Here is a 25,000-nt window from a genome sequence, read left to right as displayed (position 1 = left end):
TGATGACATTTCTAAAATCAGCATGCCTATTACACACTCCCTCGACACTTGCAACATCTGATGTATTGTGACGGCAGCCTAAGGCATATCTATGCAATAATCATGCTGTCTCATCGGAATTTTGGTATGACTCACCTGTGAGGTGGATGGATTATCCTAACAAAGCTGAAGTGGTGACTAGCAGATTTAGCAACAGTATTTGAGAGAAATACCACTTTTTTGTACATACATAAAGATGGAGATCTTTGTGCTCATCTCATGAAAGATGGAAGTAAAAAGAAAGTTGTTTATATTTGTGTTGTGTGTGTGTGTGTGTGTGTGTGTGTGTGTGTGTGTGTGTGTGTGTGTCTGTTTATATGGATATGTATACAAATGTGTGTGTGCATGTTACAGCTCTACGATGATTCAACAGGAAAAATTTGGAGGATACTGAGGCTCATCTCAGGAGGAGGTTGACTAGATTCTTTGTTTGCTCATGGCTAATCTTTCGCAAGTGGCATCTGTCCTAAAACCTATTTATTTGTGTGTGTGTGTGCAGGTTTGTCTCTGACGGGCTCCCACATGATGTGCGGTGACTTCATGTACAGCGGCCACACAGTCATGCTCACCTTGTCCTACCTCTTCATCAAAGAATGTGAGTAGCGCTCCCATTACATGCACGCCAAGACCCGTGGCAAGTATGTGCTGTAACTATGTCGTGCACAGACTCTCCTAGCTGGATGTGCTGGTACCATTGGATCTGCTGGCTGCTCAGCGCCTCGGGTGTCCTGTGCATCCTGGTGGGACACGAGCACTACAGCATCGACGTGCTGGTGGGCTACTTTGTTACCACCAGGGTGTTCTGGTGGTACCACACCATGGCCAACACACATGTGAGATACATACACACACACCTCAAATTACTTGAGTTGTCAAAAAAACGTTCTCGCTTCCTATCAGGCTTTGCGTCGGGTTCCCAACAACTTCCTGTCGCGGACATGGTGGAACCCAGTCTTCAACTTCCTGGAGCGAAACGTGCAGACAACTGTACCTGTCGTCTTCTCGTGGCCACTGGCGTTGCCGTCTTCATGCAGACAGCGCTACAGGATTGTAGAAGGTGGGAGGGACGAGTGACAGAATATATATATTTTTTTTTTTTCTCCCCATTTCTTCTCCTCACTCTTTTCGGACCTATGCTAGTTTTGTTGGTGTGCCAATGTTAGCCTGCTATGCTAACAGCAGAATGATGATGTCATTTGTGACACAGCTGCTAACCTGCTAGCATTCCACTGCTAACTCCTATTTGATCATTGGTGTTGTAAATAGTTTGTAATTATTCATTATTATTGTTATCATTATTATTATTGACTGTTTATTCTGCTCTTCTGTATTGGACGCTGGAAACTGCTGCTTAGAGTTGGCCTAATAAAAGTGCTTATGTGCTTTTGTAAAGACTGACTTGTCTATTCCCCCACCCCACCCCGTTAATTAAAGAGATGTTATTTTATAACTATAATAATTGCACCTATTTGATTTGTGTGGTACAAGGACAGCATTTCTGCTACCTTCTGCCCCTTTTCACCGAGCCGTACAAGACGAAACACACTTAATGGTACGAAAACAAGAAGGAGATGGTTGTGATTTGGATTATTTTGAACCAATATGGTGGTGGTGGCAGCACTTTGACCAAAGTCACATGTTCAACCTGGTCACTCCACAGACCAACTACAGCTAATATCTTTGAGAAACAATCCAACACATTTGATAATGACTTCTCCTGTATCTCCACACAGCCCTTTGAAAGCCGAGATAAATCAGTGGCATCAGGACAGTGGAATACAATGTAAAATATGATTTGGTAATTTGAATGTGCGTTCAGTTCTGTGGTCCGGGACCATCAAATCAGGAAGTCTGGCGTACAAGTTCAGGGCCACAGGAGACTTTTGGACTGGAATTCAGAAAGCTAGCTGGACCAAAAGGTTTGGATGAAGGTGATGGCTGAACTCTTGGATGAAAAGTCCCCCGCTATGGTGATCCGAGATATACGACCTTATTACAAGACATTTGCAAGGAATTCTCTGTGCTGATAAAGTCCTGATATCCTCCTTCTGGGAACTTTCTGTTTTGGGAAGATGTGCAATTTTTCCCCAAGATTGTGCCGCTGTAGTGGCTGCTGGTTGCAAGGACTCTGTGCTCTTTTCTCTTTTTGTGTTGTTGATGTTTCCCTTGTTTTCATGTGTTTTTGTCTTTTTGTTCATGTCCCTTTTGGGACTGTGTAACTTCCATGACTTCTGCAGCATTTTTTTTTTTGATTTTGGATTTGCTTCTGTGGAGTCTCTTGGTCATGGCCATGTTTGCACCAGAGACTAGCTGTTGGCTGTCTACCACACCGAAGACAGAAGGAAATGCGGATTAAGAGCTAGCACTGAGCGTCGGGATGGACGAGCTTCACGGAGCCCTGGCTGAATAAGTATGCTACAGAAACCTCGGTCTCCTTTGATGGATTCTTGCTCATCCATGTAGACGGGACGTTGGCTGAGAGTTAGTGGGCAGCCTAAGAAGGAGTCTGCTCTCTTGGTTGCTTTGTTAGGTCTGTTCCTGTCTCTGGCCATGCGTGAAACACCACAGAAGCCACCACATTGTAAATGAGTGTTGAAATTATATATTTGTCTGTCTATGCTTAGTGCAATTGTGTGTGTGCAACATGTATTATTTATTGCAAATTTGTTTTGTTTTTTGTTGTTTTACTTTTGTAGCTGTATGTAGAAATGGCTCCCTGAAGTGGCAGCTGGTTGCATAAGCTGTGCTCTTTTGACGTCTTTAATATCCTTTGTGTTCTTTGACGTTTCCCTCTTTTTTACATGTCCATCCATCCATTTCCTACCACTTATTCCCTTTCGGGGTCATGGGGGGCGCTGGCGCCTATCTCAGCTACAATCGGGCGGAAGGCGGGGTACACCCTGGACAAGTCGCCACCTCATCGCAGGGCCAACACAGATAGACAGACAACATTTACACACTAGGGCCAATTTAGTGTTGCCAATCAACCTATCCCCAGGTGCATGTCTTTGGAGGTGGGAGGAAGCCGGAGTACCCGGAGGGAACCCACGCATTCACGGGGAGAACATGCAAACTCCACACAGAAAGATCCTCAGCCTGGAATTGAACCCAGGACTGCAGGACCTTCGTATTGTGAGGCAGACGCACTAACCCCTCTTCCACCGTGAAGCCCCTTTTTTACATGTGTTTTTTTTATTCCTTATTTTTTCTGGACTGTGTGTCTGCACTGCAATTGCATAATTTCCCTATTGTGGGATAAATAAAATATATCCTGTCCTACACGGTGGTTGCAAATAGAACAGGATGATTCAGCCACTTGACACACCAGCGTCATCTACCAGCTTTTCTCAAAGAGGCCCATCGATGTGTCCTGGAGCACCTCTAGTCTCACATCCAATGAGGTTGCAACATAGACCAGTATGGTCTGGACATACAGCCGTATGGTGTTATCTGGGGTTCTCAACTAGTTTTGACGTGTTGCTTGTCTTTTCAGGTTGTTTTCGTGGTGATGTGTAATGCGATCTTCAGGACTTAGTTTACTAAGTGCCTTTTTTTTTCCAAAACAAAACAAGCGAATGTCCTCTGTTTTGATTTTATTAGTGACTCAAAGTCGCAACTTTGTGTCATAGGTCATGTGCTTTGCTTACATGCTCAATGTAAAAAAATAAAAATAAAGAACATCGGTGAAGGTCACATGACCCATTAGCCGCTGACGAACTGCAGTCTAGCCGTGTACGCCAGGTCGGCGAGGTAAAGCAGGAAGTTGAGGGCAGTGAGGACAGCCACGGTAATCAAGTTTGACTCTGCATCCCTTTGGACCCGGTAGCGCTCGCCGAACTGGAAGACGGGCCAGATGATAGTGGCTGTCAGGTACATGATGGCCGCCAAGAGGCTGCACACCGACAGGAAACGGGAAAAGGGAACTGGTAGCCAACCGGTGCACTCTGCCACACACATCAGCACCACGACCATGGAGAAGATAAAGCAGATGCAGTACACCGCCATGCACCACTGGAGCGCCGCGTGCCGCTCGTACGCCACAGGATCGCTGACCAGGATGAAGATGATACATGCCACAAATGTCTGGCATACTTTCAACAAGCCCGGCGACGTCGCCATGAAACTTGTCACCTCGCCGGGTCGTGCTTTCGTCAGGCTCACCTCGCCCATGTAAGCTACCGTCGCCAGGCAGGAGAAGACAGTAGAGGCGATGCGGTGGTCACGTATCTCGTTGTAGTTGCTGCGCTCCCTCAGGAAGAAGAGCGGGAAGATGACAGAAGCCGAGAGGCAGAGGAGGACGGCGTAGCATGCCATAGTTATAGGGAAGTTGGACCAGGACACAGGGACGCGTCCCTGCAGGCCCAACAGCTCCACCAGCAGAACCACAGCAGTGGCAGCAAAGCTGAAGGCCCAGCAGAAGATACACCAAGCAGCCATGCCACCTTGAGGGAGCGAGGCGCCATGGGCGGCGACGCTGAACGCCACACAGCTGAACAGCAGGGCGACCACTCGCACATACAGCAGCTGAGAAGTGGCAAACACAATCAAAGGCATGCTAAGACTTCACAGGGCTGAAGCTGGACTTGTGGTCCCAGAGACAAGGACACTGTTGAGAAAAGATGGGGGAAAAAGAAGTCAGGGCATTCCCTCTATTTCCTCTACATAGGAAGCAGCTGATGACAGGAATAAGCCATGCAAACATACAATAAATATCTAAGAAGGTTGTTTGTTAAAAAACTCGATATTAAGTTAAGCTTCATAAAGTTTCAGAAGTCTATACAGACATATCGACCTTACCGATCTACGGGTTCCGAATTGTTATCGCTTGATGTAGTCATTTCCTCAAAGGCTGCACATGCACGCCCACAGCAGCCCCCATGCACGCCCCATCGGGCCATGTTTGGTCATAAAAAAAAGAGTCTCGCGCTGGAGTTGTCCTCCGGATTCCTCAACTACTGACGCACCTCGCTTCACTTCTTGGCTGCACACTTGGAGGAGATCTTCTCACCCCGAACAAGAAGTGACATCCAGAAATAAAGGCGAAGATGGGCAACATGCTCGACTGTCCGTGCGCGTTGACCCACGGGGAAACGGCGCTGCCTCCCCCCGTTGTGTCCACAGGGGGCGCTGGTGTGATGCGTGTAGGGCAGGAAGGACAGAAACAAAACAAGATTCTCCTTTTGTCACCATTTGGGATTGAGTTGTCGTTTCGTTACTGCGGACAGGCATGTGACTAACATGTGTGTATTTTGCTGCAACGCAAAAGAGAAGCGGCGTTGTTATTGTTGTAACCCTTGCATCGAGCAGATAACCGATGCTGACTTACACTGTAATCGCTGCTAGCATCTTTAACCTCAGAACTGGATGCACTGACTGGACTTGGCTCAAGTGTCTGCCTGCCATTGTAGTCGCCTTTTTATGAAACAGTCTTAGGATTTGCATGCTCGCTTCGCTGGGGATCCTCTACAGAAGAGGTTGATTACCCTGCCTAAAATCCGACTATTGAGCGCCTTCGTCGGCCGCAGCACGCAAGCGATGCCGCGGTTCGATATCGGCCCAGCCGCAAAGCTACATTTAGCTAGCTAGAGCTACCCACACGAAGCAAGCTGCGGTAAATGGTTCAACCAAGTCCCTGGTGTGTGGTGGGTAAAGTGTACCCTTTGCACTTTTGTTTAAATGCCATATGTTAGAGAGGTTATAAAATACACATACAGAGCAGATATGGCACATATAAGAGCAGTCGCGAACGTTCCTAGCTAGCTGGCTAGCTAAACAGCTCTGTTTGTTTACGATGTGTTACTCGAGTTTCGCACATTTTTATTTGACACGTTATTTACAACTTATGCCGTATTTTTTACCGACTTACTTTAACATGTGAAATTCAAACCAACGTTTTAATGTTGAACTTGAATTTGAAGAGTGATTTGTGATTGTGAATGTGGTTAAAATGATCGGGGTGCTTAAATCGTTTTCATGTAAGAGTTCTTAAGCCTCATATGAATAGACTTCAGATTTTAGCAGCACTTTATAAGTGGACCTGCTGAGGTGGACATGAACGAACGTCCTCTGTGACGTCATGCAACTCAGCATGTGGACGGACAAGATGAGGATGGGGACACCAAAGGCGTAGTGACTGCAGGCATGAGTCTCCGCCAGCCAACATCCACCCTTGACAGGTAAATTGTAAATATGATTTGTAGAGTGTGTGTGTGTGTGTGTGTGTGTGTGTGTCTCCGCTGACTCAGGTAATCACGCCTAGAAAACAACTTCCCTTTTCTTTTGCGTGTGCAAGCAGACTGTGAATCTTCATTAACAAGCCGGAAAACAAATTAAAATGTCCATTCCTAATTGCTCCTATGCCTCTTCGTCTGAATATCTTCTCTCTCTTTCCCTTTGGCTTCCTGCCCCATCACACTTTCAGCCCCTTCGCTGCTTGGTGAGTTGTCAGCTGACTGTTTGATATGCCGTGTCCTTCCTCCCCCCTCGGCCCTTCATCAGTCTCCCTCATAATCTTTCCTGTCTTCATCAGGTCACGCCCCCCTCTGCCTCTTGTCTGTCCAAACAGGCTCAGCAGTCTCACCATCGGAGACTCGGAGCGCAAGTCTTCCCAAATTACCCAGCAGAGGGAGCCACAGACAGACGTCCCAAATGAGAGCGGGGGTGAGTGCAGGGATGGTTGAAGTAGGCATAGTGCAGGAGACTCTATTCCATGTCCACATATGTTTCTTTCGTAGGCGGCGGCCTCGTTCAAAGATGTGTGGTGGTGCAGAAGGACCAGCTGGGTTTCGGCTTCACTGTTTGTGGAGAGCGTGTGAAGCTGGTACAGAACGTGCGAGCAGGTGAGCAAAGTACTCATAGACCAGCCGGTACTTGTTGCTGATCTGGCGTTTCCCTGCTCCTCCTCAGGCGGTGCAGCCGTCAAGGCCGGAGTCCAGGAAGGGGACCGAATCATCAAGGTTGGTCTTCCCTCACGTTAGCCTGAAGTTTCCGCAGCTTATCTCCTCCCTTCCTGTTCCTCTCCTGTCACCCAGGTGAATGGCTCGCTCGTGTCCTCCATGACGCATCAGGAGGTGGTGAAGCTCATCAAATGTGAGTCCAGCTACAGAATTTTGACTTCCTGGGAGAAATTTTGATTTCACACGTGATATCTCATTTCTGTCAACGTCGCCCCGCAGCTGGAACGTATGTCGCACTCACACTACAAGGGCCGCCCCCTTCCGCGGCCGCCTTGCCTCTGGAACCCCTCCCCACTGACCTTGCACCCAATCAGAGGATGTTACCAAGCAGGGAGGGTCCAACCTCTCACCCTTCCCAAAAAATCACTGGACCCAAGCCCCTCCAGGTCAGTGTGTGCATGGCATCTTATAATGCCTACAAAATATAATGTTCTGAAATAACTGGTGTGTTTTAGGACCCGGAGGTGCAGAAGCATGCCTCTCAGATACTCAGGAAAATGCTGGAACAGGAAGAACTAGAACTGCAGGTAGACATATACGCACACCAGTGGTATCCCTTACCTGTACATATTATATGGGGGGAGTCCCTCGGGTCTCCCCCAAGAAGGTAAAGTACATTTTTATTAATTCATTGTATTATTTTCTGTATAGCAGCAATATCATAACAGAAGTACTTGAAGGGTAATTTTCATAGAACTGATCTATACCTTGTTCTTTTATTAAACAAACTAAATAATGTTGTTTATCTTATTTACATAACATCAGGTTTTTCCCTTAATGTATTTGATTGTGGCGGTGCGCCACTGCAACGTATTAGCCGCCACACCTAGTAAATTAAAGTAATATCGTGTATTGTAGCGTTCATAAGAAGACACACAGTCAGACACTCTTTTTTAGCTTTTATTGCCAATTGTATGCTAACAACGCGCCCAATTTCATCAAGTATTTCCTCCGTGCACACACGCCTGTTTCTGTGTTTCAGTCCAAAACACTCAACACTTCCTCAATCTCCACCGAAACAGTGTGTTTACAGACCATGAGAAAAACTACCATCCCAACATACTGTAAACATTAACACCAGCAGGTAGTTACAGTATGAATGGACATACCGCATATAGTTTATTTCTTCACTAACGACTAGTGATACATGAACAAATTTGGTCGCGAAAAAGGACGTACTTTGATCACCAGAACAGCACTGCCGAAATAGAACATTGTGATGATGTAAGCTGTACGTACAAGGTTGTCTGGATCGGAGGCAGCCTGTCCGCGCTGTGGACGTACTTTAATGTATCCGAGATATTCCCGCGGCCCTGGAGGTCGACTGCTTCTATGAAGCAGTGCCAACCGCCCATCACCCCGAAGGGGAATCAAGTGGTGGTGAAGGCGAGGGGTGGGGGAGGAGGTGTGAGTGTGTATATGTCCATTTTCTTGGGTGTGTTGATGTAGTGTTCATGTTAATAAGCCTGGGGCCGTTCTGCATGCAAGCAAAAGTTTTGACTCCAGGTGTCTTTGAGGAGGGAGGGAGGTCAAAAGCATCCATCGTTGAGGTGTGCTCTGGGATGTTTTCAGAACAGCCTGCTCCTGTTGTTGGAGCCAAATCGTAGATTAGGATTTTTGTTTTTCCGCGAGCAGACATTACAAAGGCTTGTCTGTTCTGTTCGTCCATGCTGGCCCTCATATCCAATTTTTCCCTTACCAGCTTCTCCATGGTGTGATCCATCTTGCGATTCAGTTCAGAATTTTCCCCAGTGTGTGATGCAACCGCCTGGCCCAAGCCTTCCATTGCGACGAACAGCCTTTGGGCCCCTTGAGTGGCTGCCATCATGTTACAAATTTGACGATACACCAGAGCAATGCCCAGCCCAATCAGCAGGTGCCCCGCGATCACGGTTCCAAATACGTAGATGTCTTCCACGTCCTTGATGGAAAGGACTGAGAGGCACATGATTCTCTTATGTACCCCGCAGCAATGGTTCCATCAGGGCAGCCAGGCTCCCCAGAACCTCATTTCCTCGTCGAAAAGATTATGTCATTTGAGTCGAGAGTCCAGCTGATTATTTCCATGTCTGATGTTTAGATTTGTAGGACAGCGCAAAGAAAGAGGCTTCAAAAAAGCGTAGGCAAGACAAAAAAAACAAAGAGCGCAAGCAGGGAGAAGAAGGGATCGGAAAAAAATGTGACCACCCTCACCAGAGGCAAAAACAGAAAGATTTGCCGTCTGATGTCACTCCATTGCAGGGTTGTATTCAGAAAAAAAAAGAATTGCTTAAAACTAAAACTAAAAAATGAATTCTCCCCTGTTCTGTACATCATTGTCCAAGTTAGATTATAGCGTTATCTTTGTCGATAAGCCCACAAGCCATTTTCCCAAGGTGACAGAAAACATTACACAACCGGCTATTATATATTACGGTCATATTGGCAAAATACAAACACAATACATTAAACATATTTTATCATACATATGTGTTCATTTATTTAGTAATTCCATTTGGTCAAACATTTATTGTGATTATTTCCAAAAGCCATTCAAAAAAGCCAAATTTAAATAAGTCACATTTAATTACAGCTGTCTGTAATTAAACATTTGGCCAGCAGGTGGTTTCTTGTGCCAAAGCATGCATGAAGCCTTGAGAAATTCTCAACCATTTAGGTCAAGGGGTTCAATGCTCCATAAGTCTTCATCTAACCATCAATAGTCCGCCCAATTGCCACTACACTCACATAGCTCACGTGCATGTGTGTACCCCAAACTTAACTGTGGAGGAGCGACTGCATTGTAGATTTTATAAGCCACGCCCCCTGATTGTCACCCCGAAACTGTAAAATTGGGGGAAACACTGCATGTGCAATAACACAGAGAAGACCTCACATCTCAGTGGTTTGATTCCAAATGTGTGATTTCAGGTTTTGATGCAGGAGCAGTTGCGGAACCCCTCGCCATTTTTAGAGGAAAGAATTGAGAGTGCCAAGAGAAGAGCAAAGCAAGTGCGTGTCAAGCTTCAGCAGGACATGGTGAGTGATGGAGTGACTTTCCTTGCTTGGCCCCTGACAAATATGAATTGCATTTTTTTTAAATGTACCTTCAGGAAGGACTGCGGTCAGAAAGTGTGTGCAACTACGTCACGGCGGGTGAAGGTTTGTGTCTTTGTGTGAGTGCCAAATGCTTGTAGACATCCACTTAGTAATTAACTCTTCCCTTTCTTGCTCCAGCAGGACGCTTGTCCCGGGACCCGAGTGAAGGAGACGGTGTAGGTGGCTCATCTTCTCTTCTGCCGGCCAGCCCTGTTTGTGATGGTACCCCTCCCACCCAGGCCCTTGACAGTCCCCACTCCTCCCCCTCGTTCTCCTTCCGGAGTCTTCTACCCAGACAGCACAGCTCTGATATACACCTTCCCTCTGATTCGGTGAGCCTTCTTGTTTGCTGTGATGTCACTACTTGTGCATCTCCTTCTTGCCTGTCACAAACATGTGCATTTTTGACCTCTAAAATGTGCCTGTTGGCAGAGCGGGAAGGCCCAAATCATCGGGCCAGAGGAAGAAGACGAGGAAGATGACGGTTACGCGTTCAATGAGGTGAGTGCTGATTCATTGTTTTTGGCCATACTGCTGCTGACGCAGACCCTGCTCCCGCTGCAGATGGACGGCCCCTTCCAGGACATTGAGCTGCTGAAATCACGGCCCGCCCACATGACCGTCTTCATGAGATATGTCTTCACCCAGCTGCTAGATCCCAACCCATTGGTAAGATGCTTTGTTGTTGTCTGTCCCACACCCCACTAGAAATGGCCGATATGACCTAAAATCTATATCGCGATATATATTGCAGCCTCCTGCATTAATGATATATATATCACAATACAATATTTTGTATGTAAATAATAATAGCTTCAGTTCAAAACAGGTTACAATGGCTCGTAATATGGCTGCTGACGTATGTGGTAGAATATAATTTTCAGTCGTATTATTTTCTCAAAACTATTAATAATTTATAGTGTTTGCTAATTTATTGTTAAGGGCTGGTGACTTTCTGTGGTAACATGGTTCTATTCAGAATACACTTTTGTTAAAATGTCATAAACACTTATTCTTCTGTTGTTTTAATACTTAACATTAATTTTGGGCGATACTAAAAATTTGGGTATCGATCCAATACCAAGTAGTTACAGGGCCAGTATTGGTCATACGAATGCTGATACGGATACATTACATTTTCAAGATAATGAAAAGATATATTTTTTTTAATCGTAATTACAATCAGAGTAGTCAGGGTTCAATCCCGGGCTCGGGATCTTTCTGTGTGGAGTTTGCATGCGTGGGTTCCCTCCGGGTACTCCGGCTTCCTCCCACTTCCAAAGACATGCACCTGTGGATAGGTTGATTGGCAACACTAAAGTGGTCCTAGTGTGTGAATGTGAGTGTGAATGTTGTCTGTCTATCTGTGTTGGCGACTTGTCCAGGGTGTACACCGCCTTCCGCCCGATTGTAGCTGAGATAGGCACCAGTGCCCCCCGCGACCCCAAAGGGGATAAGCGGTAGAAAATGGATGGATATAATCAGACAAAACACAGAAAGGCGGTGTAATTTATCAATTAAATCTTTAAATTATTTCCTACTATTCGCTCTAAATTAAATCCTTTTGTCTATGCCCTTAAAGTCTTCTGTGTCCATGGACTTTTCCTGATTTTGAAAACAACAAACATGACAAAAGATTATTTGATGATAAACTATATCGATCTAACCACTGTATGATCGACCTTATACTGAAACTAGGTATGGTTACTCCATATGTCTCAATCTACATTTGTTTACATTCGAGAGCTCTATCTTGCGGTTAGCATATCTTCCTACAGTGTGTAGTGTAGCATGTTTAGCGATTCCTAGTCCTCCGAGGATGATACTTGTAAGAAACATAGTTTATTTGCCACCATGGAGGAATCAAATCAACTTTATTTATAAAGCAAATTTAAATTTTACCACAGGGGTAGCCAAAGTGCTGTACAATGGGCAGGGTAAAAGATAATACGAGAACCGAGGAAACACAACACAAACAGAACATGATAAAAAATAAATAAATAAAACATAAAAACAGGTTCGCAGCAGGCGTATTATGGGGCGCCATTGCAGGAAGGATATCAGTCAGTGTTAAAAGCCATGGAATATAAGTATGTTTTTAAGAGAGATTTAAAAACAGGAAGAGAGGAGGCTTGTTTAACACTCAGATGTAGGTCGTTCCAGAGCTTGGGAGCAACAGCGGCGAAAGCTCTATCACCTCTAAGCTTCAGCCTTGTGTCAGGGACCGTCAGTAGCAGCTGATCGGCTGATCTTAGGGATCGGGTGGGGCAGGAAGGCTGAAGGAGGTTCGGAGAGATATGTTGGCGAGAAGTAGCTTAGACATTTAAAAACAAATAGAAGGAGTTTAAAGTTGATTCGGTAAAGCACAGGGAGCCAGTTAATGGACGCTAATATAGGGGTGATGTGCTCACGTCTGCGGGTCTGTGTTAGCAGACGAGCAGCAGAGTTCTGCACGAGCTGCAGGCGGGCGAGGGAGGCCTGGCTAATGCCTACATACAGGGATGGCCTTGCAGTAGTCTAAATGATTCGAGATAAAGGCGTGGATTAATTTCTCAAGATCATGTCCTGATAAAAGCGGTTTTAATTTCGCTATTTGGCGTAATTGACAAAAGCTTTTTTGAACGATGCTGCTGATTTGTTTTTCGAATTTTAAATCTGAGTCAAACTTTACCCCCAGGTTTTTGACACATTCGCTGAGATACGGGGTCAGAGTGCCGAGGTTAACGTTGGGGGAGGGAGAGCGACTTGGACCGGACAACATAACTTCTGTTTTGTCTTCATTTAGGCTGAGGAAGTTAGCTGAAAGCCAGGCTTTGATGTCGTGCAGGCAGTCAATGAGATGTTGAACCGTGTTATTTTGTGCCATGGGAAAATAGATGTGGCAATCATCAGCATAAAAATGAAATGCAATACCATATTTCCTGAAAATAGAACCAAGGGGGAGAAGGTAAATCGCAAATAAGATTGGGGCAAGGATTGAGCCCTGGGGACCCCATGTGGTAAAGGAGCTGTGGAATACGTAAAACTGTCTATTTTTACACAACAAGTCCTGTTGGTTGGTACGACCGGAACCAGTTGAGGGCGGCGCCCTTAATACCCACACAGTTCTCAAAGCGAGTGATTAAGGTGGCGTGGTCGACGGTGTCGAAACGCAGCAGACAGATCTAAAAGCACCAGGACAACATATTTACCAGAATCAGTTGACAGGAGGATATCGTTAAAAAACTTTTAGAAGCGCTGACTCTGTGCTGTGGAGGGCTTTAAAACCGGACTGGAACAGCTCAGTGATACCATTATCCTCTAAGAAGGGCAACAACTGACTGTAGACAACCTTCTCTAATATTTTGGAAATGTATGGAAGATTAAAGATAGGTCTAAGGTTAAAGAGGAGAGAGGGGTCAAGGCTTGTTTTTTTTAAGTAGAGGTCGTACCACTGCATGTTTAAACTCTACTGGAACTATTCCAGAAGAGAGGCTACAATTGATAATGTTAAGGACACTTGATCCAACAGTAGCAAGTACCTCCTTAAACAGGCGAGGTGGGAGGGCATCTGCAGGAGAACCAGAGGGCTTCATATGACTAACTGTGTCATTTAAAAAAGAAAAGGACACTGGCTCAAACTGATGGAAAACAGAAGAGAATGCAGAAGAACAGAAGGGTCATATGAAGGCTGGGATAAACTGGCTCTAGTTGACACAATTTTGTCAGTGAAAAAATGGAGACAATTTTCACAGAATTCAAAAGAAGCATCAAAACCAACAGATTTGGGAGCATCAATGACAGTGTTAATAGTTTTGAACAGAACTCTGGGGTTGTTACAGTTGGAAGATATAATCCGAGATAGATATTGTGACTTGTTTCCTGCCGTCATCGTGTGGGGTGCAGTGCCGATTGTTACAAGACACATAGCAGGTTTAACTCGTGTTTATTCTTTCAATAAACGTTATGTTTTGCCAGTCTCTCGTGCCAATTTCTGGTTTTCTGGCTCTTCCTGCTGGTCGCGGCACACTTTTCGGTGTCCGATAGCTGCGTCTGCTGCGGGGGCTCATCTTGTTGTGGGTCTCCCTCTTCGCGCTCGCGGTCGTTCTTGTCGGGTTGTTCCTCTCCTACTTCTGCTCTGAATGTTCCTCCTTCACCCCTTTTATGCTGCAGCAGAAAATGATGGGATTGAGCGCAGGTGTGTGGTGTACGCACCTGACGCTGATGGCTGCAGTGTCGCTCCAGGCCTGCCACGCCTCTCTGCTTCGCTGCATGCGCCGCCATCTTAGGCCGGACCATCGTTTGTCCGAGCCCGCTGTCGGCTCCGCCTCTCCACAGATATATATTCATCTCTGCTTTTACAGTCATCTAAAAGGAAAGCAGGCTTTCTTTAAAAATGGCAAAGGACACATGCAGCCTGTCTTTTTTCCATTTTTTCTCTGCTATCCTACACCTGCGCCTGGCAGCACCAATGACGTCATTCAACCATGGCAGAGGCGTGGCTTTAGAGCGGCGGCACTTGAAAGGAGCAATCGTGTCCAGTGTTTGTAAACAAATACAGTTGAACCCAGAAACCAACTCTTCAGTATTCAGACATACAGAGGCTGCAGAATTATCATCACAAAGAGTCGAAAAAATTGAGGAGAACAGAGCAGGAGACGAAGAATTAAACATGCGAGAGCGTTGAGGCGGAGAGCACAATTTAACAGACACTGAGTGGGAATATCAAACAGGATCGGCATATGATCAGAGAACACAGCATCGCAAATGTCCCAAAAAAACCCCACACAAACCATATGAGAGCACTAAATCGAGTGTATGCCCGCGTTCATGTGTTAAACCACACACAGACTGTACAAAGTTAAAAGAGTAGCTTTCCAGGAAGCTCCTGGAAAGCTACTCGTCTGGACAGAAGGTATGAATATTAAAATCACACACAATAAGGACACGATCATATCTGGGCAGGATTTCAGCCAGAAATTCAGAAAAGTCAGTTATAAAGTCTTTGTGGTACTTGGGTGGTCGATAGACTACGGCACACAGGACGACATCAGAAAGACCCAGTTCAGACATGCACAGTTCGAAGCTTGAAAAGGAGGATTGCAGGCGGATCTGACTGCATTTAAAGTAATTTTTAAAAACAACTGCTAGTCCTCCTCCTTTTCGACCGGACGACCGCGGAAAATTAAAGTTGGAACACTCCGGAGGCAGAACTTCATTAAGAGGGGCGGACTCACCAGCTCTCAGCCATGTTTCCGTCACACAGAGGAAGTCAAGTCCGCGGGAAGTGAAGAAATCCTTCAGGGTAAACATTTTGTTTGTCAAAGAGCTTGCGTTCACAAGACCGAACCTGGCGGGGGCCAGCACGTCCAAGGCCGCAGCTAATCCAGGTGGGGCCAGACGCACAGCCCGCAGGTGGCGTTAATCCACCCCGTGCCTCCGGGGGCGGGGACAGCAGGAGCGACGGCGGCAAGCCTCATCCTCCAGACCAATGATAGGAACAAGCCAAGAACCGATGGGATCCAGCGAGCGTGGGTGCAGGAGGAGACCGGATACCACATCATTCCTCCTTCGGGAAGCCGGACCAGGAGTACCCCAACTTTCACCAGCTGGCCGCCACGTTTACCGCCGGGGGAGATGAGCCAGGAGTCGGGAAAGGAAGGCAGGAATCCAGCCAGGTGAAAAAGCTGACTGGGACGTCGAAAAACCAACGTCGAAGTTGATCATATCAGTGGGAAAGGGGCAAAGATCCAACAGTTTGGCGGTCATACACAAGCAGTGAGCTGACAAGAGACGAAAATAGACGCAAATAACACAAAAAACGAACAGAGCTGACAGCAAGAGACGGCAGGCCGAAGCAAATACTGGCGCCATCTTGGAAAGGGGCGTCACCGGAGAGGAGAGGATTACTGACTTAAAAGTGGGTTTGCACTGTGGGAGGACTCTAGCGGCTTGCAATGCTGCAGTGCGTTGAGGAAGCGTTCGTTTTCTTATGACTGTCAAATTTGCGAGACACAGCTAAAATGTGTCATCAACATGCCTTATCATGGTATAACAATGGTATTAAAAGCATCATCGTCTGCCAAATATATACCATTTATATCGTCTATGTCACACAACCTTATACCTCACTAGCGCCACGATAAGAAGTGTCTGACGTGTGAATCTTTCTGTGTGCACGACAGCTGTTCTACCTGTCAGTGGAGGCGTACCTGAGCTCCACTCCCAAAGACGCTCGCTCACTGGCACCGCAGATCTGCTCTCATTTCCTGGATCCAGACGCTGTATGTGCTGCTATGTTGTTGATGTCAGGATATTGATGTTGCAACTAAACGCTGCACTCCATCATGTTTTAGCCCTTGAAGATCAAAGTATCAGAAGACTACCTTGCAGACATTGGTAAGAGCGGCAGTAAGGTTCTCCTTGGGAAGGGGTTGTGCGGTATCCTACCTCTTCTTGTATTTTGTCCTGGCAGAGAGCCGCCTGCATGCTCAGGAGGACATTCGTGGGCCGCTGTCTGAGCTGCAGCAGCAGGTGTTGCCCGACATCCAGGATCAGATTGTGGACTACAGGTACATTAGCCATTGTTGCACTTCAACCAGTGTTTGCACACACGCATGCATTCAGTTTAGCAAACTATCTGATTGCTCCTTTACCGCTACATTTCAGGTGCACGCATGTTTGTATGTGTGGGTTAAGGCAGAAAGGATTGGCATGATAATAAATGCATGCATGCGCACAATATAGCTGACTGTATTGCCATAACCCCTCCACAGTAGCATTTCACAAACGTTGCATGCAATAAAAACGCATAAATAATCTTCATAAAATAGAGGTGTGTCGTTTCATTATTATTTAATTAATGTGATTGCTCCTTTAAACATGATACATGGGCACCCCGCTGATATAAAGGTAGGGTAATGGTTTATTGGTAAACACTGCGTACATAAACCTGGCTGGCCGTTTTGGACAGGAACAAGCAGATGATGGGCTTGGGTGCTCTCTTTGGCGAAGGCGACCTACTGCTCCTGGACGGGGACCCACTGAAGGAGCGGCAGGCGGTGGACAGGCAGGTCACTGCCCTCTGGGAGATTCTGTGAGTGATGTGACCTTAGTCCTTCAGTAACGTCATGACACAGGTGGTCAGCCCGGACCACATGAATGCTCGGTTCTCCTTCCAATCCTGTCATATGACTCAGTCTTTTTTTTCCCGCCACAGATCAAAGCATGAAGAGGACAGAAGGTGAAAAAAAAAAAAATACTTTGGTCTTCTCCTCTTTGCCTCCATGTTCATGTTCTCCCTCTCCTACTTCCAGCTCTCCGTTGGCGTCAGCCGTGCTTCTGTACCTGCGTCAAGCCGGTGTCAAGCTGCGAGACTCCAAGGTGTTCCCTGGTTTGAGCACAGAGAAGGAAAAGTGGCTGACGTTCCTCAAGACAAAAAAGGTGAGCACAGGTACACATTGTGAGGGTTCATGTTGGCAGCGCCTCATGTGGCGTCTGCCCTGTCTCTTCAGCTAAGCGGTACGAAGAAGGAAAAAGATGGCGAGGACAAAAAGAGGAATCCCATCCTTAAGTACATAGGGAAACCTCGGAGCACGTCTCAGTCCAGTGAGCGCATTAGGTTTTTTTGTTGTTCCATTTTTGTTGTTTTGGTTGTCTCATTGCATTCTTTTGGTTTGCTTTCATAGCATTCCATGTCCCCTTGTCCCCTGCTGAAGGTACCTGACTCTTCTCTCATGGCCTCTTTTGCTCGGCTAATTCCTGTCTGTCAGCTTTTAACCTCCATGTTTATAGTTTTTAGTTTAGTCCCTGTTAAACTTTTATCCTGCTGGACGTGTGTGTGTGTGTGTGTGTGTGTGTGTGTGTGTGTGTGTGTGTGTGTGTGTGTGTGTGTGTGTGTGTGTGTGTGTGTGTGTGTGTGTGTGTGTGTGTGTGTGTGTGTGTGTGTGTGTGTGTGTGTGTGTGCGCGTGTGTGTGCGTGCGCGTGTGTGTGTGCGTGCTCAGTCCGTCCTGGAAGTGTGAGGAACATCATTCAGCAGTTTGAGAACCACTCGGAGACCGGGGTCGAAGATGGTGGCAGCCCTCAAATGCCTTCATCCAGCAGCCAGGGATATGATGGCATGGACAAGTAAGTCACATGACACTCATAATGAAAAGTGTCTTGTGGCGAGCAAGTGACGTTAGCATGTTGTGTTTTATGGTTGCAGTCCAAGTGTCCCTGTGCGTCTGGCGCGCAGTGAATCTTTGAAGGCTCAGGGAGAAGGTCGGAGGCGGGGCATCTCTTCAGGAAGTGAGTCTGTTCCCCGCTCTCGTAGTGACGTGGACATGGAAGACCCCAGAGAGGAGCGGGAGGGCCCCGGCCTCAGGCCTCTGCATCACAGCGCCTCGTCCTCTGCTTCTGGCAGCTCCGCTCGGTAAGGCGCTATTTGCAGGCGGTTTTTTTTATGTCAATGTTTGAAGTCCACATAACGTGTCTCTTTTTGTCGCAGGTCTCTAGAGAACCCCACTCCGCCGTTCACGCCACGCTCCATTCGGAGGTGACTTTGCAGTTATACTTCAGGAGTTGTGTGTGTCTTCTGTAGATATATGACATTTGTATGTCTGCCGACGCACAGGAGCACGGAGTCGCCTCTGGCCCTGCTGCCAGACGAGGAGGAAGTGTGCGAAGGTCAAAACTGGCAGGAGACTGTGCCGGCACAGCTCATTGCTGCGCTGAGCCCGAGAGAGGTGGAACGCCAGGCCGTCATATACGGTATGTCCTGAAACACATTTCTAGAGCTTGTGCGCCTCTACCAGTCAGCTGACTCTTTTTCCGCCTCAGAGCTCTTCACCACTGAGGCGTCACACATGCGCACACTAAGAGTGCTGGACCAAGTCTTCTTTCAGAAGATGAGAGCAGTGCTCAATGCTGATGAGCTAGCTTGCATCTTTCCCAACCTGCCACAAGTCTACGAGCTGCATGGTGAGTACACATCCGCCTGCTTGTGTCACACGGCTTCATGCACCTTAGTGCATCTCACTGTCCTTACTGCCTCTGCTCACAGCCAGCCTGTGTGAGGTCTTGAGGAAGCAGCGGGAATCTCTCATTGTTCAAGACATCGGTGAAGTCATGTTGGCCAGGGTGAGCTGCGTAGCTGTTGCCATTGTTTGATTTGGCTATGATGTGTCCATGCGCTCCTGCTGAAACATGCGTGTTTGGGTGTGCAGTTTGAAGGCGCCCCTGGCGCAGAGTTTCAAGAGCAGGTGTCACAATTGTGCAGGCAGCAGTCTCAGGCACTGGAGCTCATCAAGAACAAGCAACGCAAAGACCCTCGCTTTGCTCACATTGTTCAGGTACACTTTTGTCGCAGTTCACATCCGTGAACCAAAATGGCTGCCGCTGCTTACATGCTGCTGTGACTCAATCACTTAGGAGTGTGAAGCGAGTCGTCACTGTCGCCGCTTGCAGCTCAGGGACCTGCTGGTGTCAGAAATGCAGAGACTGACCAAGTACCCGCTTCTTCTTGACAACATCATCAAGCACACAGAGGGTGAGTGACCTTGCGCCACCCCCTACTGCATCATATGACCTCTGGCAACCTCATGGCCTTACAACATGTGCTCTGCTCATCCCTCAGCCGCCTGCGCTGACCTTCCAGCCCTCCAACGAGCACAGGCATGTTGTCGAGGAATCTTGCAATCCGTGAACGAGGTCATCAGGGAGACGGAACACCGGCAGCGTCTGAGCCAATACCAACGCAGACTTGACGCTACGCCACCATTCAAGGTAGCCATTTGACCGCATCTCAACATTAGCATGTTGTGTGAGCGCGTTTCACAGCTCGTCTTGTCCCCAGAATCTGGACCTCACCACCAAAAAAATGATCCATGAGGGACCGCTGATATGGAAACTCGGCAAAGACAAGCAGTTAGGTCAGTAAGAAATCAAGGAGAAAGAAAAAAAACTGTAGTCAGCATACTGACACACCCCCTTGTGTACCCCGCCCCCAAAAAGACATCCAAGCCCTCCTGCTGTCAGACTGCTTGGTGTTACTGCAGCGCGGCCCTGATGAGCGGCTGCAGCTGCGCCATCCATCCCGCTGGCTCGGTGGTGGTGGCGGAGACAGCAAGACCTCCTTCAGCCCCGTAGTCAAGTTGGACTCACTGCTGGTGCGCTCAGTTGCCACAGGTGAGGTTACTTCTACGCGCAAACAAAGAACTTTAGGAAGCCTACCCACGTTTCCTTTTTCTGCCCCTTGCAGACAACAAAGCGCTTTACGTCATATGCGCCACTGAGAGGCAGATCTACGAACTAGTGGCAGGGACGGCGTCGGAAAAGAACATGTGAGCTGTCGTTGGCAAATTTTCTTCATTCAACATCTGTGTTTTCGAATGGCATGTGGCATGTTTGTCTTTCAGCTGGAAGGACTTTTTGGAAAAAGCTATTGCCTCTGCCTCGAGCTCCCAGCCAACCAATCACGGCTCAGCAGCCATTGTCCTCCAAGTCAACCAGCCACTAAACCAACCGTTTCCTTTTCCCAGTTCATCTGCTCTCTGCGGCACGTCCCCTTTAGCAGCACGAGGCCCCGCCTTTACAGGTGCATGCCAGCCTACAGACACCTGAAAGCTTTTTAATACCAAAGAGTACAGATACATTCCACTTGGATTTTTTACTTCCAGAAACCACTGTGATTGTGCAGTCAAACAACCAGACCCCGGGTGAAAGAGTTGCAGTGGGTGTGGCGCAGGCCGCATTGCAGGACGGTGAGGAGCAAAACAAAATAAAACAACATCAACATAGTTAAAATCTTATTTATTTACCCGTCAGTGGAGACGCTGCGACAGCTCATCTTATTCGACCTACACGATGATGCCTTGTGCCACGTCTCCCCTAACATGACCAATGAAAGGAGCTTGTCAAGTGCCAGCCATGTGGAGGCAGAGCTCCCCGGTGGCGCTGAAGTTGTAAGAAAAGGTAATGGCCATATATTTTTTTCCTTTTTCCCCTCCTACTTTGTACTCATTCTCCTCACGCACACTCACTCACACACACACACACCTCTCCTCTACAAAGCTGTGGTGGCGGGCTCTTCTTCTGTCTCTGTCCGTGATGGCATCACAGATGATGTCACGATGATAGCTGAGCAATTGTCGGCGCCAAGCCGGTCCCCCGTGCACGGTAATGCTGACCTGATGGCATTGTCGTTTGAGTGAGGAAAACAACTCTTCTGATTGGCTGTTGCGATTATGGACAGGAAACATGTTCTACCTGGTCTTGCCCACCCAACAAGGCGAGAGTACCACAGACGACCTGGAGAGTAGCCAGCCGCGAGAGACTTTGCCGCAGTGTCGCGTGATCAAAAACGTCGACGAGATATTTGGCACCATGGAAAACTTGATGAGCAAGCTGCGAGAGCTGAAAGTCAGTTTGCGGACGACCATTTTAACATATTTATGTTGCTTGCCGTACATCTTCACGGTGTCTTCTGACTTTGTCGGCACAGGACATAGAGAAGGAGCATCACAAGCTCCTAGCCTCCCTCCGAGAGCCAGCAGTCAATCTTGATGAAGTTGTAGAAGAGGAGGCGTGCCACTCCGCCACAGTCTTCAGGACACCGTCTCTAGAGCGCGGCTCTGCAGATGGTAAGCCAGCACCAAAACATGGCGGCGTTTCACAAGCTAATGTGTTGTTTGTATTTAATGCAGGCAATGAAGGAAGCCCCGCCCAGCCCAAAATACTGTCCACTGGATTTTGAGGTCCTGACTGGGAGGAGACTCACTGGAACCACATTGGGCCAGTGACCTATTTTGAAGAGTAACAATCACCCCAGCACTTTACCCACGATGCATCCCCCTAGACCCCTCCCACCATTAGCCAACTGACTGTGTTGGAATTCTTCAGGGTTAGCATGTGTAAGGCCACGCCCACTACTGACTGAGAGCTGTCTTTACTACTACTACTGCTGCTTAGCTTAGCGTCAAGACGTAGTGGGAGGCTGTGCTAAACTAACCCCTTTTGTCACAAAAAAACGTGTATGGCGAGGAAAGCGGCGCCACAGTGTTTCACTTACTGTTGGTGGATGTGAAGGAAGAAGCTAGTAGGCCACTAGACGGCGTACCAAAGTGATGACAGGATGTGATAGGTGTAGAAGCGTCACATTCTACCTCCACGTCTCTTCTACACACCCGCTCATGGACACATCGATTTTTTTGTTTTTTTAAAGTGTTGCACAAGCGAAACTACTGTATGAACTCACGTCTTTAATGTGTGTGTGAATGTCTGTATGCAAGTGTGTGTGTTGAACTAATGTCATCCACATCATGTTTTCTATGTTGTCTGCCTTGGTTGTGATTGGAAAAGGATGATGTCACCTTGTGACATTAAAAAGAGACCATGAACTTGAGATTGCTGTTTTTTTTATACTTCTCCAATCAGTAGCAGCCATTGCAGCAGACAAGAGGCTTCTTGTTGTATGGGTCCCGGCCACTGCAATCTACTAGGAAACGAGCCAGCGGACCCACCAGGGGACACAGCAACACACACAGCCCTCATTCGTCACAAGTTCAGACCTTCCCCAATCCAGCACCCTTGAATAAAGCAGGTCTTCAACAAGTTCCCCAACGAGCGGCATAAATCAGAAACTGCGAGGGCTGACCTCACAGACCTGAAGTGGCCACCATACCTCCTTATGACAGTGACATCACCTGACGACCCACGCTGCAGACTCTGGCGAGGAAGAGGAATCTGCTGAACACATCTGGCGACAACATCCTGCCTGCGCCATCGACTCGGGAGTATCAATGGACGAGCTTGTCCGCCTCCCACATGGCTGTTGAGCACATCTGAGGGCTATCCTCAGGCGCCCGGACAATTCAACAACAACAGCAGCCAGGTGGTGGGTACTGTCCCTGTAGCCATGGTAACTGGTCTCTCTCCACATTCTTTGTCAGCTAAGAGGGAGTCAGTTTCAGGCTGTTTCTTCATTAAGTGATATCCTTTCTAGTGACAAGTGCCATCACATAGTTATGTGGCCTTTCAAAGTCCCGCCCATGCCAGTAGTGATGAACATAACTCAAGACTAGCGTCATCACAGCCTTCCTGAAAAGATGACTGAAAGTCACACGGGCTCTCAGAATCAGGAAGTGAGGAGGACTGAGCCAACACAAAGCCTATAATGTTATTAAAGGGAGTGTGTATCTCATGATCGCTTCTCTGCCGCTATGACGCTTCAAGTCCTCGTTCGAGGTCCCTTTTGAAATTATCTTTATTATTGTTGTACTTGATAAGCTAGCCTTTTCTATGCTGTTTGTGTTGGGGCTCAAAGGTCATTGACAGAAGATCATAGCACTAACTACACAACGCCACCAGGCAGGGATCTGCTGTGCCGACATAAAATTATTGATCATGTCTCTTTTGACAGTAGATCTCGCCAAGGCCACCATCTTGCTTCTGCTGTGTGACGTAGCTGCTGGCAGTAAGTTGTTTTCTGTTGCCATGCACCTTGGTAGAAACCTGACGCTTTTCCATGTATGGTTGCAGCAGCAGATCGTCTCCAGCAGGTGGCCTATCAGGGGCAGGCGGTTACATTGTCTTCATCGGGTGACCCATTATGGAAGCCTGTGTCCATCAAGTGGTCCGTATATTTCAACGAGACTTGGATCGCCACCTTCCACGGTGGGAAGACCAACACGGAGCGCTTTTACCAGTTCAGGGGACGGCTGAGTCTCAACACCACTTCAGGTAAGCGCTGACATCCCCTCTATCCAGTGGCGTATGTATAGGGTGCCCACCCCGAGAATTCGATTGGATTAATCTAGTGATATAACGAGGGGTGTTGGGACTTCGAGGCGTGTTGAGTTTTTTATATATATATATATATATATGTGTGTGTATATACACACATATATATGTAAATACACATGTATATGCCATCCATCCATCCATCCATCATCTTCCGCTTATCCGAGGTCGGGTCCTGGGGGCAGCAGCCTAAGCAGGGAAGCTCAGACCTCCTTCTCCCCAGCCACTTTGTCTAGCTCTTCCCAACGTGTCCTGGGTCTTCCCCGTGGCCACCTACCGGTTGGACGTGCCCTAAACACCTCCCTAGGGAGGCGTTCGGGTGGCATCCTGACCAGATGCCCGAGCCAACTCATCTGGCTCCTCTCGATGTGGAGGAGCAGCGGCTTTACTTTGAGTTCCTCCCGGATGGCAGAGCTTTTCACCCTATCTCTAAGGGAGAGCCCCGCCACCCGGCGGAGGAAACTCATTTCGGCCGCTTGTACCCGTGATCTTATCCTTTCGGTCATGACCCAAAGCTCATGACCATAGGTGAGGATGAGAAAGTATATCGACCGGTAAATTGAGAGCTTTGCCTTCCGGCTCAGCTCCTTCTTTTCCACAACGGATCAATACAACGTCCGCATTACTGAAGACGCTGCACCCATCCGCCTGTCGATCTCACGATCCACTCCTCCCCTACTCGTGAACAAGACTCCTAGGTACTTGAACTCCTCCCCAACCCGGAGATGGCACTCCACCCTTTTCCGGGCGAGAACCATGGACTCGGACTTGGAGGTGCTGATTCTCATTCCGGTCGCTTCACACTCGGCTGCGAACCGATCCAGTGAGAGCTGAAGATCCCGGCCAGATGAAGCCATCAGGACCACAACATCTGCAGAAAACAGAGACTTAATCCCGCGGCCACCAAACCGGAACCCTTCAACGCCTTGACTGCGCCTAGAAATTCTGTCCATAAAAGTTATGAACGGAAACGGTGACAAAGGGCAGCCTTGGCGGAGTCCAACCCTCACTGGAAACGTGTCCGACTTACTGCCCGCAATGCGGACCAAGCTCTGACACTGATCATACAAGGAGTGGACTGCCACAATAAGACAGTCCGGTACCCCATACTCTCTGAGCCCTCCCCACAGGACTTCCCGAGGGACACGGTCGAATGCCTTCTCCAAGT

The 25,000-nt window shown here is 47.7% G+C and overlaps 5 protein-coding genes across 16 annotated transcripts in view; 3 read left to right on the top strand and 2 right to left on the bottom strand.

Moving 5' to 3' along the window:
- Window positions 1-1,431, top strand: part of LOC133560457 (phosphatidylcholine:ceramide cholinephosphotransferase 2-like) — an 8,075-nt gene extending 6,644 nt beyond the window's left edge. For both annotated transcript variants that reach the window (XM_061912993.1, XM_061912992.1), the window contains 4 exons: window positions 394-451; window positions 539-634; window positions 706-872; window positions 940-1,431. In XM_061912993.1, the coding sequence (XP_061768977.1) occupies window positions 394-451; window positions 539-634; window positions 706-872; window positions 940-1,113 (495 nt within the window). In that variant the 3' untranslated portion in view covers window positions 1,114-1,431. The remainder of the gene's footprint in view (window positions 1-393; window positions 452-538; window positions 635-705; window positions 873-939) is intronic.
- A 2,184-nt stretch (window positions 1,432-3,615) lies between these two features.
- myadma (myeloid associated differentiation marker a) lies at window positions 3,616-5,138 on the bottom strand. The gene is made up of 2 exons (XM_061912994.1): window positions 4,837-5,138; window positions 3,616-4,645 (listed from the first exon to the last, which is right to left on the bottom strand). The coding sequence occupies exon 2, from the start codon at window positions 4,591-4,593 to the stop codon at window positions 3,742-3,744; it is 852 nt and encodes a 283-aa protein (XP_061768978.1). The 5' UTR covers window positions 4,594-4,645; window positions 4,837-5,138; the 3' UTR covers window positions 3,616-3,741.
- On the top strand, window positions 4,933-22,435 carry arhgef11 (Rho guanine nucleotide exchange factor (GEF) 11). 9 transcript variants are annotated; one of them, XM_061912978.1, is made up of 40 exons: window positions 4,933-6,215; window positions 6,461-6,475; window positions 6,569-6,699; window positions 6,774-6,878; window positions 6,946-6,995; window positions 7,071-7,128; window positions 7,215-7,381; window positions 7,451-7,522; window positions 9,906-10,013; window positions 10,088-10,136; window positions 10,215-10,405; window positions 10,506-10,574; window positions 10,638-10,742; window positions 16,238-16,336; window positions 16,409-16,451; window positions 16,528-16,624; window positions 17,026-17,148; window positions 17,272-17,295; window positions 17,369-17,495; window positions 17,567-17,660; window positions 17,741-17,770; window positions 18,057-18,180; window positions 18,260-18,466; window positions 18,542-18,589; window positions 18,668-18,804; window positions 18,874-19,014; window positions 19,097-19,173; window positions 19,260-19,385; window positions 19,465-19,582; window positions 19,670-19,818; window positions 19,889-19,964; window positions 20,047-20,220; window positions 20,294-20,375; window positions 20,451-20,629; window positions 20,712-20,795; window positions 20,860-21,006; window positions 21,106-21,210; window positions 21,287-21,453; window positions 21,536-21,674; window positions 21,738-22,435. In XM_061912978.1, exons 1-40 carry the CDS (start codon window positions 6,181-6,183, stop codon window positions 21,785-21,787), a joined length of 4,122 nt encoding a protein of 1,373 aa, XP_061768962.1. In that variant the 5' UTR covers window positions 4,933-6,180; the 3' UTR covers window positions 21,788-22,435. The 9 variants fall into 9 exon arrangements, with proteins under 9 accessions (XP_061768962.1, XP_061768963.1, XP_061768965.1 ...); XM_061912981.1 differs by having other exon boundaries at window positions 4,934-6,215; window positions 6,605-6,699; XM_061912980.1 differs by having other exon boundaries at window positions 4,934-6,215; window positions 6,605-6,699; window positions 10,212-10,405.
- Window positions 13,992-25,000, bottom strand: part of LOC133560455 (uncharacterized) — a 26,356-nt gene continuing 15,347 nt past the window's right edge. For both annotated transcript variants that reach the window (XM_061912987.1, XM_061912986.1), the window contains exon 7: window positions 13,992-14,420. In XM_061912987.1, coding sequence (XP_061768971.1) covers window positions 14,007-14,420 — 414 coding nt within the window. In that variant the 3' untranslated portion in view covers window positions 13,992-14,006. The remainder of the gene's footprint in view (window positions 14,421-25,000) is intronic.
- The window catches only part of si:cabz01074946.1 (uncharacterized), a 14,853-nt gene continuing 12,833 nt past the window's right edge, over window positions 22,981-25,000 (top strand). Inside the window, exons 1-3 of one of the 2 annotated variants that reach the window (XM_061912995.1) lie at window positions 22,981-23,277; window positions 23,456-23,506; window positions 23,572-23,772. In XM_061912995.1, coding sequence (XP_061768979.1) covers window positions 23,253-23,277; window positions 23,456-23,506; window positions 23,572-23,772 — 277 coding nt within the window. In that variant the 5' untranslated portion in view covers window positions 22,981-23,252. The remainder of the gene's footprint in view (window positions 23,278-23,455; window positions 23,507-23,571; window positions 23,773-25,000) is intronic. The other variant, XM_061912996.1, reaches the window with a different exon arrangement.

This window comes from Nerophis ophidion, linkage group LG10 (assembly GCF_033978795.1).
Source record: "Nerophis ophidion isolate RoL-2023_Sa linkage group LG10, RoL_Noph_v1.0, whole genome shotgun sequence".
NCBI lineage: Eukaryota > Metazoa > Chordata > Actinopteri > Syngnathiformes > Syngnathidae > Nerophis > Nerophis ophidion.
The sequence above is the reverse complement of the archived record's forward strand: the minus strand, read 5'-3'. Positions and strand labels throughout refer to the sequence as shown.

What these genes read in the sequence shown, in the direction of transcription:
- arhgef11 (XM_061912976.1), top strand. Translation starts at nt 6,181, where the DNA reads ATGAGTCTCCGCCAGCCAACATCCACCCTTGACAG. An exon ending in GCTTCTGGCAGCTCCGCTCG is followed by an intron (nt 18,467 to 18,541) that starts GTAAGGCGCTAT and finishes TTTTTGTCGCAG; the next exon opens with GTCTCTAGAGAACCCCACTC. An exon ending in CGCTGAAGTTGTAAGAAAAG is followed by an intron (nt 21,007 to 21,105) that starts GTAATGGCCATA and finishes TCCTCTACAAAG; the next exon opens with CTGTGGTGGCGGGCTCTTCT.
- myadma (XM_061912994.1), bottom strand. Translation starts at nt 4,593, where the DNA reads ATGCCTTTGATTGTGTTTGCCACTTCTCAGCTGCTGTATGTGCGAGTG.